This window comes from Actinia tenebrosa, unplaced genomic scaffold (genome assembly GCF_029948245.1).
Source record: "Actinia tenebrosa isolate PJP-AT-01 unplaced genomic scaffold, QUT_ActTen_1.0 PGA_scaffold14__42_contigs__length_11649687, whole genome shotgun sequence".
NCBI lineage: Eukaryota > Metazoa > Cnidaria > Anthozoa > Actiniaria > Actiniidae > Actinia > Actinia tenebrosa.
In genome coordinates, this window is record NW_028292574.1 from 1,299,477 (window position 1) to 1,316,231 (window position 16,755).

General features: G+C 35.3%; 2 protein-coding genes across 3 annotated transcripts; both read right to left on the bottom strand.

Moving 5' to 3' along the window:
* Window positions 1-7: 7 nt before the first annotated feature.
* Window positions 8-5,460, bottom strand: LOC116303798 (uncharacterized). The gene is made up of 12 exons (XM_089030027.1): window positions 5,038-5,460; window positions 4,809-4,967; window positions 4,574-4,721; window positions 4,097-4,301; window positions 3,570-3,924; window positions 3,300-3,497; window positions 2,748-2,934; window positions 2,041-2,289; window positions 1,703-1,874; window positions 1,211-1,359; window positions 647-844; window positions 8-472 (listed from the first exon to the last, which is right to left on the bottom strand). The coding sequence occupies exons 1-12, from the start codon at window positions 5,404-5,406 to the stop codon at window positions 342-344; spliced, it is 2,520 nt and encodes an 839-aa protein (XP_088886153.1). The 5' UTR covers window positions 5,407-5,460; the 3' UTR covers window positions 8-341.
* A 1,807-nt stretch (window positions 5,461-7,267) lies between these two features.
* Window positions 7,268-15,030, bottom strand: LOC116303827 (growth arrest-specific protein 6). 2 transcript variants are annotated; one of them, XM_089029987.1, is made up of 5 exons: window positions 14,651-15,026; window positions 14,347-14,467; window positions 12,584-12,718; window positions 11,469-11,517; window positions 7,944-8,081 (listed from the first exon to the last, which is right to left on the bottom strand). In XM_089029987.1, the coding sequence occupies exons 1-4, from the start codon at window positions 14,906-14,908 to the stop codon at window positions 11,507-11,509; spliced, it is 525 nt and encodes a 174-aa protein (XP_088886113.1). In that variant the 5' UTR covers window positions 14,909-15,026; the 3' UTR covers window positions 7,944-8,081; window positions 11,469-11,506. The 2 variants fall into 2 exon arrangements, with proteins under 2 accessions (XP_088886112.1, XP_088886113.1); XM_089029986.1 differs by lacking the exon at window positions 11,469-11,517 and having other exon boundaries at window positions 7,268-8,081; window positions 14,651-15,030.
* Between the last annotated feature and the right edge of the window lie 1,725 nt (window positions 15,031-16,755).

The window sequence follows — 16,755 nt, forward strand, 5'->3', positions numbered from 1 at the left end:
TAACTGATAGGATAGCAATTTCTTTATTTTACGTAATCATATGCTTTTGTTAATTTCATGTTGTTGTAACTTATAAACAAGTCCAATATGGAAAAGAATTATTATGGGAGAAAACATGAATACCATTTATTTTAAACTGACCCTATTTCCTGAAAAAAGTATATTATTAATGAATCTCGTACTGAGGTATAATTATCCTTTTCTGCTAAGTAAACAACTGTCAAAATAATCATTTTTTACAATATAATAATTTATTAAGAGGCTAAAGTAGCAAATATTGCATCTATCCATGTCGTTTTATTAATCTATCACAAATTATTGGCAGAAAATGCATTGCATTCCTAATTATTTTGATTTTTTGGACAGTTTGCCACGTTCTTGTGGCCTCTCATTGGTTGGCCACAAACTGTGCATTCAGGCTTTTTTCGAGGTGCTGGTCTTTCTATTACTTCTTCTGGGATAGCCTCATTTTCTAAAGAACAAAAGTCAAAATACAACAAATTACATTAATCCCTGCAAAGAATTAGCAACATGCCTAGCTGGATGTTTTGGCAGTTTGTCAATGATTGAAGAATTGATGGCAATAATTCTACTTGGGTACCATATTCTTCCTTGCAAACAAATCCCTTGTTTTTTAAATATTTACCTAGTGCAGTGCCAGGTACATCCACAGCTACCATTTGCCTTCTTGCTGTCCTCTTTCGGATTGCCTCTACACGGTCTTGTTTATCTAGCATGGTGTTCATTGGCTCTGGTGTCAACATTTCCAGCTCTTCCACAGCATCTCCAAGGTTCTTGTTTACCATTGACTCCAAACATGTCTCATAAATTTCTTCCACGTATTCTGCAAAGTTAAGCATTGTGTCACATTAATTTTTCTTGTTTATGTAGTCACCAAAAATGCAGGAAATAAAAGATAAATGGATGTTTCAAACAATGATTGATATTAGTTTACTTGTTACTTGTCAATGATACTGATAATGGATTTATATAGCACACTTTTCCATAATTATGTAAATGTTCAAACTAGGTGCTTTTCAGAGGTGTTTAGTATCATAGGTAGGCACTGTGGGTGGTCACTGCCAGGGTTTCTTTATGTCCTCATTCTTTTGGGGGGGAAGTCCAGTGCTCAGCCAACTAAGTAGTCAGTATTACAATGCAAAAGATATGATGTATGATTACTATTAATATTTATTAATAATATTCTTACCAAAGTTTTGTTTTACTCTTACACTCCTCACAGTGGCTTCCCCATTTTTAAACTTTGGGTAGACAATGGAAACCTGTTCACTACCATCTTTTTTGGTCTTTACTTCTCTTTGTACATTATAGTTGAAATGAATGGATGCAAGAATGTGTCTATAAAAAAGAAAAAGCCATATTACACTATGGTTTTACTTTTGGAGGCTCTTTTACTCTATCCCATTTTTCATCAAGTAGTATCAACAGCAATCAAAATGCAACACTGATCAGTGACTTCCTGAAAACTGGCCTTCCATGCAAACAACTTCTTCATAGCATTGCATTACAGCTATCAACAACACCATCAACAACACCATCACTAATGATTAATTTTCCCAGCAAATGGGAAACAATATGTTCAATTAACATGATTCTTGACATCTCATTTTTCTCAGTGCAAAACAAATTCAACATTAGAACACAGAATTTTTTTTCTTATAAATTCAAGCTACAGTAATACCTCACTAGCATTCCACTGTATGAGAAGGAAATCATCTTGGGCGCAAAATGATTAATAACTGAATGAAAGCCTTCTAGGCAACTCGTTTGTGATATTGGTGATGCCTGCTTGATGCCGCTGACCAGGGATGGCTTAGTCAAAGCAGTCCTGAGTTTGTCATATACCATTGAATCTATGTACGCAAAATAAATTGAAATAATATTATTGAACTATTGAAATGTTGTTTACTAGTAACAAGGGATAGTGAGTATCATCACAATTTATTTTCTGTCAACATTCAATAACAGAAAAATCAAATAACAGTGATTAGCAGAGTAAATCATATAAAGTAAACCTACCAGGCAATAGCCACTGCCTTGGTTCAATTTCTCCATGGTGACACTTTTTGAATAAAGGATCTGGAAGGTTGTCGTGCTTATCTACGATATGACTTAAGAACGACTTGAATTTGGACCAGATAAGCCTGCCATTTCCTGAAATGCTGGAGGTGACACTCCAATAAAAATGGTTTTCGCAGGGATGTATCCATGCCTTTACTGCCTCACAGCCACTCAGTCTGGCTATCTTATTTAGAACTTTCCCAATTTCTAATATAAAGAGAATAGTGTGAGAATAATATGGATTAGCCAAATGGTGTTTTGGATTTCTCCTCACAGCACACATACATGGGCTGCTTCAAAAATATGCATATTTCCTAATTATTATATTATACACCTCTTGTGTTAGAATATGAATGCTGGATATCCCTACTTGTGTATGTTCTGCATGTACTTGTGTATGTTCTCAACAATACTCTTGATGTTTACCTTTGAACTGTTACAGCCTGAGCTGTACAGTTTTTTGGTATCTTGTTGAAATGAGTACTTAAGCCTGGTTCTCATTAGCAATGCAAGCGCAGTTAGTCTGTCATAGTTAGTTAGCCCTTATATTCAGTTAGAACAAAACATTCAGTCATCCCTAAAGTACTATCTGCACTTGAGTTGCTAGTGAGAACCAGGCTATATATCAGCAATATTATAAACACAGTGTGCTCCATATTTCTTACTTTTCTTGATATGCCACAAGTCGAAATAATGCTTGATGTCCGGGAGTCTCTCCCTCATGTGCTTTGCGATGGAAGTATGGCGATCTGTAATTATTGTGCCAATTACCAAGCCTACACCCAAAAGAAAGTCCATACATTGCTGGAATCCCATGTATTCCATGGCAGGACTATTTCCAGCTTCATTTCTCTATGTAAGAAAATCAAATAAAAATTGCTCACTTCAAATGTCACAAGTGGAAGAAAAAAATAACACAGGCAAAGTATACATTATATTTGAAAAAGACAACAAGCTTTTATACACCTAATTAAAAAACTTGCCAGGTTGAAAGCTGAGACCAATGAGTGTGAAAGGTAGTTTATATCCTAGTCATTTGGAGTGTTTACATATACAACAATTTTTTGTTGGTTAACATGAATCAGATTTCAAGAGCAAAATTCAAATGAATATGCAGGATATCAGCCTCATTTACTGTTTTGATTAATTAACCTTCTTACAACACAATAAGGTTTTTCAATTAAGTGTACAGTATATGAAAAATACATACAACATACCTGAACAAGAGCAAAGTGAATGATTGCTGCAGAACAACAGCAGTATATCGTATAGGCCCCGTACTTGGCACTATGGCCCATGCTATCATGCCTTGCATCACCACCTATGACAACAGGGTCCCCCTTCTCCACCAACATGTCCAACAACTTTTTTTGATATTTCTTCCAATGAAGAAAAATTGCAGGAAACAGCTTTTTCTGTTGATAAACAAGAAATACTATTAGTGATTTGTGATTTAAAAGTAATAATACACTATTAATAATACCTACCCTCTGATGTAAAAAGTAGGTTTTCAAAGAAAAACAGCAAATGCCCATGTGGGAAAACATCTGGAGTACTTTACTTGCTGTGCTACCAGCAACAAGAATGGCAAAACACAACAGAAAGTTTCCAGCAGGCATCTTTGTCCCTGGCATTATGGGCTGGCTATTCCAGGTACTGTCTCTCTTTGGGCACTTGGGGTTTGAACAAACAGTTCGTACTTTAGCCATCGTTCCCAACGCCTCTGCCTCTACCAAGGGATCATCAGATTTGCATACTGGGCAGAATTTAAAAAGGAGCAGCAGCTGACTAAGGAAAACAATAAACTTTGGCTCCAGTCTCAGATTGTCACTTGTGCTGGTCCTAAAATCAAACATAAAACATTTTCCTTAGCAACAGTCTTGAGAAATATGTCAACCCCAACCCCCCTTAATAGTGAACCAATTATGTCAACAGCCTTCAATAATTTTATCATATTTTGTCTCTCCTCAATCACACACACATGGTCCAACCACCCACAGGAAAACACACTTACTTGTTTTCGCTTTCTTCTTCATCTTCTGTGTCAGATTCCATCTTGGCTTTCTTAGGAGTTGGAAAAAACTCACTTCCACTCTCTGCTCCTGGTTCCACTTCAATACTTGTGTAGCTCACATTCATAAACTCCATCTCATCTTCACTGTCAACATCAATTTCGTCATCACTTTCACTTCTTTCTTCTTCTGGCTGAAATTTAAGATCTGAAATGTAAAAAAAATATTTCCTATTATTACTTTCAAAATATTATTATCATTTTACATAAAAGGCTTTTCAGACTCAAGGCATCACTGAACACAAAACGATCTTAAGGGGTCATCACCTAAATCAATGCTGACTCAAAACACTAAACTCAAAAACCACGTCTGCACTTGGCCAACAAAAACATCAAACCAATCAACCATGGAACTATTGAAGTCGCACTAGAATTCCAGGCCCTCCTTTGATGAAGTACGGTATATGAAACTTTAGATACCTTTTTGTAAATGCTGTATCACCCTCTGATATTCTTGTTCTCTTGCTTCTAGGTCAACTACCTTGTTGTTCAGAAGCCTCATCTTCCTTGTGAATTCCTGACATTTATTGCAGGTTTCAGTTTCAGGCACAGTTTGCATAAACGAATCCTAAAAACAAGAATTCATAGGTTAATTCTTCACATTCTTTTGCCTTTAGTATCAAAACATAAACAATAATAGTTAATTAGCACTAACCTTTGTAAGACGCATTCCACTCGAGTCCAACTCTTGTAGAGTTTCTTCACGGTTCGGTTCTTCCTCCTCCGCGGCAAAAGATTCCTCAGTCTCGTAACCTACAGCCAGAGATTCTTCTCTATGCGACTCACGGCTAGCGTCTAGGATTTCTTGGACACTCTTCGAAAAATATAGCAGGACTTCATGAGCTAGGATGAAGTGTACAAGGTAAAATATACAGAATACTTACCTTCCTTCGACTGTTGGGAGACATGGCAGCAGGTTCTGTCATCACGGAATCGACGAAGACTGATGGCCATACTGCAATTCCTATATCGTCCATCCTTAGGTTTTTGCGCAAGTTATTGCTGGTACCATCAAGTACATCGTACCGTTTCACAAAATCGGCAGACGTAAAGTGCCGGCAGCATATTCTAGTCGACTTTGTTGGCTGCCAGTTGGCCATTCTTTTTGAGGCAATGATAAAATTTACCCATCTTTTCCTCCTTTCTATGGCTTCAGGCCTCGAGTCATTTTCAAAGGGTATCTTAAATAATGTTTGCCCTAAAACTTTCGAACTTCTATTAGAGCAATTTTCCACAGAACAGCGATAAACCATACCGAAAAACACGTCAAAAATCCCCTTGAAAGCTTGTAAATTATCGTAGAAATAAAGTGTTAGAAACTAGGGCCAACTACGCATGCTCCGAAACGAAGTACCCAATGCGCATGTACAGGTACCTTTCCTGACGTCACAAGTTACTCTCGTTCCTAGATCACTTCTTCACGTTCATCCCGGCACAGGAAGCCCAAAATGGCAACTTTAAGCCTAAATATCTCCCCCCGGAATTGCCAGATCGACCTCATATGTATATCATTCGAAATCTGATGACGTCTAGAATCTTTTAAAATTGGTTCATTTTTAGGGGTTATATACTCATCTTTGCATAAGATATATATCTACTATAATATGGAAGGATTTATAGTATTGTGATGATTTGTTATGGATTTACGAATTTTTAAACATCGCCCAAATTTCATGAATGAGGTAGTCAAATGAAGTAGTCAAAATCACTAATTTGGCCCCCTAGGGGACCCCCCTGAAACTTTGCAAAAAAGCGCCGAAGCACAAAACAAAATGTGTTTTGGAAGGGCACACTCACACACAAAGTTTGAAAGAAATCTGTTTTTTCACCCAAAATGGTTATCATGAGGTTCTTACAGAGACAGCCTCTTAATAAGTCTTTATTATACTTTGATCTATCCATTTTTGACTTACGGTCTGTTGGCTTGGGGTAATACGTACTACTCAAACATACTCCCAATTAGTATTCTTCAAAAAAAAGCTCTTCGAATCATTTCATTTTCAGGATTCAGGGACCACACCAACCATCTTTTTATTGAACATCAGTTAATCAAGTTATTTGACTCGGTACATTATCAGACTGCTATTTTTGTCTATAATTTCAAAGTAGGAAACCTACGCAAATTGCTTGTATATTTTATAAGTATATGATATATGTTTATACTTGTATTTCATACAGCCGGCTTCGTTGCAGTTTTTATTTTTCTTATTTTTAAATCTAGTAATAGTTTATGGTTGTATCATCCGCTATTTTGTATGAATAAAGTTTGTCTTTGTTGCTGTTGTTTTCATCTCTGAGAGTTAAGTGGGAGCCCTGACATAACACCCTGGCCCTGATATAACGACTTGTGTACCAGTCGTAGAAATTATAAAAAACATCATGCATCACAGGAAAATTTCGGTGACATTGATATCTACTTGTTCAATATTTTCAAGATGGCGGCGAAAACGAGAGAGAATGTGGACGAGTATTTTGGTTCCTAAAGCACGCCGGGTCCAAATTTTCGGGACCCATAAGTCCTTTCGGTCATTGTACCGTTACAGTCTCTAAGCGTGGAGACGGAACGGACGAGCGAGAGACTGTTGAAGAGCCGGCCTACGCCGGTCAATAGCGATATCCAGAATCGACAAAAGAGAATTAGTCTAATTCCTTTATAGAATATCATATAAAGCTTCTTGCATGAATTTTTTTTTGGTTTTTGCCCACCCCCCCCCCCTCCCCCTCAAAAATCTAATAGTCCGTCCCTTAACGAAAACACTTTCGTGGCGAAAGACAGTGAAGTTAATCATAACTACTTTTTGCTTTCTCTCACTTAACACAAATAAAAATACATCAAACAGGAAGTTGCTCCTTATTGTGATCTTTTTACTAGCGGGAACATTTAATTTAAATCAAAACAAATATTTAACCGCTTCAGTGCTTTTTGCGCATCCTTTCGGTCCAGTCGCAGAGGGTTGAGCTGGTCAATTACGTTTTTTGAATTGACTATATTCATAAACCTCTCACGGTAACCCGTTTCTACGTTTTGATTATCCACCAGTTAAAAACCAGCAGTCTATTATTTCCCGAGGAGCAGGAGGGAATAGCCGACTAAACTCCAACAACAACAATGGCAAGAACAACAGCAACAACTTTATTTTTACCACGATTACAACTTTTTTCCTACAAATTATGTGTTATTGGAAAGTGCAATTGAAATTTAACCATGAAGTAAATAAATCAGACGGTTACTTTAAATTATATTATTATCAAATTGAAAATTACCGCATAAATTGAAAACAAACACCGTTTCGTTGCCACGAAGAGGGGGAGGGTGGGGCTCTGGCACCCTTTGCTACGCCCCTGTCATATCTAGTAACCTACGATTTATCATGTACGATTCTTGTAAATTGCGCATAGGCCTTTGGTGCGCCTTGCCTTGTCTTGTCGAGCATACTTTGTATCTTAGATACTTGATACATCGTCTAAAACCGTATGTCTTACAATTTAATATACATATCAGCACATGCTTTACCGTAGCTGCCAACATCCATATAACCCTGCAGTTGTTCAGTAAACCAAACCCTGAGGGTTTCATTTTTTTGTAAAGGCAAAGAAGGATTAAAAATTGGATAAATTAATTCGGGGCTTGACACGGTTATGCTGTCAATGGTGAAAAAGAATTCGGAATTTCCGGAATAACTAGGATAAGGTGCTATTTGCTTGTTTTTCTCGTCAGTAATTACCACATAGAGTGCGTTTGGAAACTTATTATCTCCCCAGTTTCGGGCCGTTACCGGGCTATTTATCTGGGAGACTGCCCCTGAGAGATGAGCGAGCTTCAACTGTTTTACTTTTACATCAAAAGGAACAATAACCGTCCCATAGCCGTCATTTGGTTTTCCAACGCACACAGGATCTACATTTATTTTGATCCACGAAACCATTTCTAAAAGAAAAAAAAAAACCATTATATGTTCATATAAAATTAGTCTCACGCCAGAACTTACGAACTTAAGCAAGATCTATTTGGTTAACTGTAAAGGAACCATGCATTGCTATGTCATTAGATCAATTCCATACTGTTTTGTTGAATTTAAAATGTCGAGGGGGGAAAGAAATGAAAAATTTATACCTCAGACTTTTTCAAGTAATTTGTTGCATATTTGTCCAAAGTAGAGCCCCGTTAAAACATGTATGTCCAGAATACACGAACTGATACGGATGGTAAAAGCTGGTTTACCATCGGTACAGTTGGTGAAAGTAATTAATATGCAAGATTCACGAATTCATTATCAAAGTCATCAAAATTCAGATGCACGCGTCAATCAGTTCAATTGGTCACCCTTTGGTAAAGCTTGCGTGTTCATATTAGAACTGGTCACCCTTTGGTAAACATAAATATTCATAAGACACCAAACCACACATCACCCTGTTTCAGGGCTTACCATTGGTACCGTTGGTACAGTTGGTACCGCTCGTGCTTTCCCTTCATCTTTCTGCTCAACATTCTCAACAAATTCATTAACCTCGATTTTTTGAATGTTATATATGTAATTTTGTGGATGTTAAGAACTGTCTGAGGTCGCCAAGAATCGAAGATAACTATGTACTCGAGAACGATAAAATATACCGTCGGCTCCCGTAGGAAAACATTATTATGTGTGATGCGCCGTTTTCAAATCACAGATCTAATCGCAGCTCCTTGTTTATGGAAAGGGCTGTCGTCAGAAGACAGAAGGTGATATGTTAATTGCAGCTCGTGTACTTCTTCACACCACAAAGCTTATGTCAGAATGTTTTTATATTAATGCAAGGAAAACCTTATACTCTTCTGTAATATTGTATACTTATACCATTATGTCATTATCAAATCACGAAGATATATTTCATTACTTCGTTCGCATCTGTGTGTGTCACATAATCTAAAATAAATATCACTTTCTCGTAAACATATCTCAAACTTTTTCGTAAACATATTTCAAACTTTCTTGTAAACATATCTCAAACTTCAAAGCCTGCAAGTCAATTAGCCCCAATTCTAGCCTCATTAATTGACTGCTGGATAATATATTTTTAAATCCAATGACAATCCACTCATTACCGTACTGTCATTCATATATTTCCTTTTTTTGTTGTTGTTGCATGTATGGACCAATGTCTGATGTTGAGTTTTTGGGTTGAGTGAATGATTTCTCAAAGTTTGGTGTGTTTTTTTTTCCAAAATTACTGGGAACCTTGCCACGAAAAGCTTTCTATTGTTGTGTCCACTAAATCCATATTAATTCTGAAACCATAGCCTTGTAAGTCCTCTTTTGTCTTTAAGAAGACCTTGCTATGTAAAAATAAGGCAGTTATCCACCTTCAGCTAGTGGTTATGTGTATATTCACCTCAGGCTTTGCCCTCAGTGAATAATAATTATATCACACAACCCCTCGCTTCAGGCCAATAACCCTCACTTATTGTTTTTTTCTCCTTTCTCAATTCTTTCTTGCATCATTTGTTTTTTGCATAACATTTTCAATAATAGTACTTTTGCTCAAAAATTGGAGAGGTCTCCTTGGTTAACATACTAAGTAATTTTGAAGAAATTGAAACAGTTTCTGTGAGAGCAAAAAGAAGAAAACTATAATAAAAACTAGCAATATACACCTAGTTGCAAGAAGGTTGTCATTGGTAGACGAACAGTCTCACTTTTCCCTCCTAATTCCGTGAGCACATACACAGGAATCCCAACAGACACCTGCTCGCGGAATTCAAGGGAAAAGTGGGATTGTTTGCAGTCTATGTCATAGGAAGAAAGAACAGTAATTTAGTGAGAAACGAATATATTAATATTTTTTTCTTAATATATTCCTTTCTCACTATATATAAGTAATTACAAAAGTTCTTTCTCTCTATGACAACCTTGCAACTAGATGTGTATATATTTACAAAAAAACGATAAATATGTATAGTGTTCATATGTATAACGTTCATATATCTTGAATTATTATTACATAGGAGGATTACATGTAGGATAAATTAAAATAAATAAAAAATCCGGATAATATTCAGACTAGTTAGGAGAAAATATATTATATGCTTCTAATATGGATTTTGTATATTGTATGCTTTTCAATAAAATCGATCCTCCTATTTTTTAACCTCAAATATAAAGAAAAAACCACATAATTTTGAGACACAAATACCACAAAATATTGGTGGCTCACTCATGATCAAACTTATTGAAAAATTGCAATATCATTAATTTTAGTATTTCCTTTGCTTGCTGCAGTGGTTCAAGAATAGTGGGGTATTTATAGTCACTAGTACTAATATAACCAGTTCAGATGTACAACTTTTGCTGCTTTGAATCTAATTGCCTTTGAGTCTGAGCACTGTTTCTCTTAGCCTAGTACAAGTATATGTCAACCAAACACATGTCGTTTTCTGGAGCTAAGCAGAAGAACTACTGTCTCATATGGTAGTTCTTGGCGTATACTTGGACTCAAAGGCAATTAGATTTGACACAGCAAAAATCAACTTCTGAACTGGGCAAAGTTATCCTAGTACTAACAGTGAAGTATCACTGTCACTTAAATTAAAAAATAGGCACTTGTGAAGCGCATGCATGCAAGGTTCCCTGCAAGCAATGGCTACTCCTTTTTAAGACTGATAGTAAAAGAAAAAATAGTGATATACTGCTGTTTCTTGAATAATTATCAGAATATGGGAAGCATTTTAAATAAATAAATAAGTAAATGAATAAATAACTTAAAGTTTTCATTATAAACTATGCAAAAAAAATGCTTGTCATTGAAAATGTTTACAATTGAATTTATAAATGTAATATTTTGTGAATATTTTGTTTACATGAATCGAAGAAGTCAATTATCTTGGGCTATAGCAAACTAAACCCTTAACATGCCCGAAGAGTGGATAAAATACACGTTTTTGTTTTGATAATATAAGAGGAATCGCAAAAGGAAACTACGGTATTCTCAAACAGAAATGATCTGTCAGTTTAAAGCCTCTATTCAAAAACCAGAGGTTTTTAAAGCAAGTGAGCAATCCTATATGAAGGGGAAAACTGTGATGAAGCTCAAACATGAGTGATCGTAATGTTAAGCCTAAATCTTACAAATAAATATATTTTGCTTTTAAATATGGAAACTAACTATAGCTCTGGCTAACTAGTTCGATAAATCGGTTTCCGATTTGCAAACAACCAGCTTTCAAAGATTCTACTGACCTTACTTATTTTGAAAAAACACGAAGACGGCCACATAAAGTTAAGCTTAAACTTTAATCTAAGCATTATATTTCTTGAAGCACGCTTATGCAATCTTTTACCTTAAACTCCTTCCCTATACTGGCCAATGTTTCATGGTTTACTCAAACTCTATATGTATACCAAAAGACAATAAGTAGTTTAGCCATTTTCTAAGCCATTCTATTGACAAATATAATTACATTCGACGCCACAAGTTCGCTAGCTGGACTGTGCTATCTCTTCCAATCTTTTACCGCCATATTGTTTTAGGATTGTACCACAGGGTGACCAATTCACCAAACGTACCAACTGTACCAATGGTAATACATTTGGTGAAGGGGGCCCTGTCTTTGTGTCTCATTACGTATGCACACTTTACCACAGGGTGACCAATTCTATTTTTCACCAAACGTACCAACTGTACCAATGGTAATACATTTGGTGAAGGGGCCTTGTCTTTGTGTATCATTACGTATGCACACTTTAACACAGGGTGACCAATTCTATTTTCACCAAACGTACCAACTGTACCAATGGTAATACATTTGGTGAGGGGGCCCTGTCTTTGTGTCTCATTACGTATGCACACTTTACCACAGGGTGACCAATTCTATTTTTCACCAAACGTACCAACTGCACCAATGGTAATACATTTGGTGAAGGGGGCCCTGTCTTCGTAGGCCAATTTATCATCGGGTTGCCTGTGGTAAAGTGTGCATACGTTATGAGACACAAAGACAGGGCCCCCTGGCCAAATGTATTACCATTGGTACAGTTTATACAGTTGGTGATTATTTATTCATGGCTTGCCATGAAAACCAAAATGTACCATTGGTAATATATTTGGTGATGGGAGGGTTCTAATTTTTTTTTTTTTTTTTCTAAATCCTTTTTTACTTAATATTCTAAATGATTACGTATGACGACGTCATTCATAACTACGTCATGTAAATATTTAGTATACACACATTAAACAAGTTAATGATATGCACAAATTTTGCATGTTAATTACTTTCACCAACTGTACCAATGGTAAACCAACTTTTACCATCTGTATCAGTTCGTCTATTTTGGACAACCCTCCATAACGTAGGAAAAAGAACACATAAATAATAATGGCTGGATGAATGAATGAGTGGATGATGGTTGAATAAGGGGATGCATATATAGATAAATTAAATATAATAATACTTACTCTTACAGTTGATTCCATCACCGGCGTATCCTTCTGCACAAATGCACTTGAAAGACCCAGGGGTATTATTACACTTGACGCCTGGGTTTTCGAGTGTGCAATTATGTAGATTACTGGTAGCACATTCATCAATATCTTGAAAAACAAGAGAGAAAAATATGTGAAAAAATATCTCTGCACGGAGAGGTGTGCAAATACGTATTGGATGTTTAGTTTAGTTTAGTTTATTTTCATCATTAGCGTCTATATATCTGTTATAAATATTTAAGACTTAATGCTAATAATTATTAATACATTACAATCATACACATATACATTTACAATTTATATTTCATTAGTTATATCAACTTATTAGAAAAAGAAGAAAATGGAATATGTGTAGATGAGGAATACTTGGGGACATCTTAATACAACGGTGGTTCTATTCTTGATATTAACTATATATTTATTCAAATGCTGTTATTTCTTTTGCTGAAACAATCATATATATATTTTGCTACTATTTTTGTATTGAATTTTCTGGATTTATGATAAAAGCAACTTTTTCTTCGTTTTTCAACCAATTTTCTATTCGTAATTGTGTTATATATTTTCAATCTTATCAATAAGATATTTTCTTTCATTATAGTAATTTGGACATGTTAGTAGGAAGTGTACCTCTACTTCAAGTTTGCATATCTGACATATACATGCCCAGGTGGATAAGAAGAAAGATTATGCAAAATATGCAAACTTCTGACATAGAAGATGAAAAACATTTCTTGTTATCATGTCCTTATTACTCAGAAGAAAGGTCTAAGATTGTTGAAAGACTCTATTCGTCAGAAAATATTAGCTTACACGACAAAAATGAAAATGAGACATTTTACTGTTGATAAATTCTCCAAAACCACTACAAAAAGCAATAGCAAAATTTGTATTTGAAAATTTTGAAAAAACGAAAAACCTTAATCAATGCCACTAATTTTAAGATTCTTGACTAATAATATTTGTAATCTTTGTTATCTTTGTGTTGTTTAGTTTAGTTTATTGTATTTTAAGCCAATGTAAAACTGATTTACACAGTGACAATAAATTGCCTTTGCCTTGCCTTTGCCTTAAGAGTGTGTCCACCACAGGACAAGACAGGGGGTGCTACTTGGGTTTTCAGCTATTTTTCTCAAACTTGGTATACTATATTAGAGCATTAGTGGGAATTATTCCCTAAAAATGCCAAATTAACCCCAAAAACAAAAAATATATATATGTACATATGTACCTATTTTGTACTGAAGCAGAAAAACTATTACTATTGATTACAGAGATGTAAAAGTTGTGGTTCTTAAATAAAACTGTCAACTGATATCACCACCCAGAGAGGTACATTTTTCTTTTAATCTGTTGCTATGCCAACAGTATATTTGAGAGCAAATTTGCCAAATTTAATTTTAATGCAATATCTTGTAATTCAGAGGTCAAAATCTCGAATGTTCACTTTGAAAATATCCAACATTATTGTTCAATCGATGTCTTATAATTAAATTACTAAAACAGCAAAAACAATTTGCGGGCACAAGCTAACCCTAAGACATATGACGGATTTGCTTAACTTTATTTGGCAAATGTCACCCATGCATGTTTGCCACCAAAATAACTAAAATTCTCCAGATAAATTGGCTCCCAATAAACAGTTAAAATTAATTTTCTGCTGTATTGTAAGCTATTCTCAAGGATAAATAAAATGCATCAATCATTTATTTAATGCTAATATAAATATTACCTACCCTTTTCACAGTTCTCGCCAAAATATCCTTTTGGGCAGATACAAGTGAACTGCTTCAGGTCACACTGTAGCCGCGCACAAGTCTTGTTTCCTTTGCAAGGTCCGTTTTTCAAGCATGGATTCTATAGACGAGAATGTATTATGTTATTAATACGAACTGACAAAGCCATTCTACTAGTAAAATGTACTGTGAAAAATGCAACAAAATTGGGAAGTTTGACCTCAAAGCATAATAGGTAAGCCGATTCTCCTTCGGCGTTGCTATTAATCTTAACAATACGACAATGACAACCTGTAACACTAACCTTTCTTTCTCTGTATGAAAAGCCTTTCTTGTCTTTGAAATCATTTGGGAAAATGTATCTGTCCGCATCATTGAGCTCACATAGTGTCCAACCTGGCATATCTACTGAAGGGCCAAAGTTATAGGAAATACAATATATATAGAAGTTACACATAATTAAACAAAGGTCAGGGCTAAATGCTTCGACTAAGCGAAACACATGATTGAGAAGAACTTTGTCTTTGACTTCTTGCTCAAAAGCTTCTTCGCATTCTTTCATAGGCAGATCTGTAACATAAATAACATATAAGAAATATAAGTGCCTATCACCCTTATTTTTTACTTTTTTATATCGCAATATAAGCTATTCTAAGAAACGTGTCCAAAGAAGTTTTTGATTCTGACGCTTCTTTCCAATTTTTTTCAAGTGGTCAAAGTGTGAAAATAGGCATTTCTTTGACTCTGGCCGCGCCAAAAATGATAACCTAGAGGACTGGGCTGTGACGTAAGAGGAGTAAGTGGGTTTAGATGTTCCTTCCTCATTCTCCTCTAGATTTCACTAGTATTTATGACCAATTTGCCGTTTTTTACGCTTCAAAAGACCTCATATTTCTGGTTAGGAGATGTTAATTACTTCAGACTTCAGGAATGATATTATTTTGAATTATTTTAAGAAAAAGAAAAGCAGCGAGAAGTTAAACTGCAGCCTAGGGAAAACCTCATATTAGGCTGTCAACGCTCAGAATCAATTGTATAAACTTAGCTTCACAAAATCTTTTTCATTTTAGATGGCTTAACTGAACAGTTTTCAAATATATAAACATGAATTGGCATTATATATTTATACTGTGCTCCTGCAGGTAAACATGGTTTCACTTCATAGTCGAATATAATATTTTCTATACTATCAGTTTTCTCTCCTGTCTTCACTAATATACCAGTAAATTAGGCTACGAATCCCGATGAGATGCCCAAGAAAGTAGTTAACAGTCCAAGGACTTCTAAAAAAACCCCTAGAAACGCAAGGATGTTTTCAGTATCCCATACATTTCTTTGTAAATCAAGAAGAGCGTGTCTTCTTCTACGTCACTAGCCCAGGTCTCTCCTTTCGCTCGGTCATATTTTGAAATCTTTTGACCGATCGAAAACAAAAAAAATAAAAAACAAAAAATAGAAAGAAGAGTCAGAATCAAAAAATTCTTTCGACACGTTTCTTAGAATAGCTTATATTTCGATATAAAAAGTAAAAAAATAAGGGTGATAGACACTTTAAATTATGAATATTATATATGAATGGTTATGTGAAATTTGTTAAGATGCATCCAAGAAGCCTTTTATCAAGGCGCAAACGGAACTAGTAAGAAAGAATATTAAAAAAAACTACATACTACGTTGAGCAACCCTCGATTACCCAAAAGCCAGATTACACCAATCAGCAAGGCTGCAAGTGTACATCGATATCTTGGAATTTTCATATTTGGGCAAATAGAACCGAAGTCTAGAAGAGATTGAAAGAAATCTAGCTTCTAAAATATAAAAGGAGAACAATATTTAAAAAAGACATGGCATGGCATCCAACTGAGGTTCTAGTTATTGATAATACTTTTCGAAAAAATAGAAACTGATTAATATCCCCAGCAGTTTGTGGGGAACGTTCAGCCAATAGAAAGATTGCTTTCAGTAATGACAAAAGTCATTCGAACTTTATTAGTTATACGAATATGACATAACTCGAAGGCCACCTTATAAAAACTATTTTTTTCCATCAGCGGCACATGGACAATAATTAAGGTATTGGACCATTGTGCAGTCAGCTCTTAATAGCACAAAAACCTTTTAATAATTAATCGGAATCTTACTACAGTATAGGGACCATTTTCCATGAAAGCTTTAATAAATGGTAGAATACTATTTCCCCTTTTTCTCCTATTTGCCCTATTTCGTAAAATATATTTATATCCTTTTAAGTTAGGCGAATTATTCAAATTTCAACATTCCACCAAACAACAAACGTGGCATACTTTTCGCGAGTTCGATGACAGCCGGTAATAATCGGAAAAACCCAATGCTTTTACCCTTTCGAGATCACAAGAACAAATCACTTAATCAAAAGCGTGTCTCCGGAGT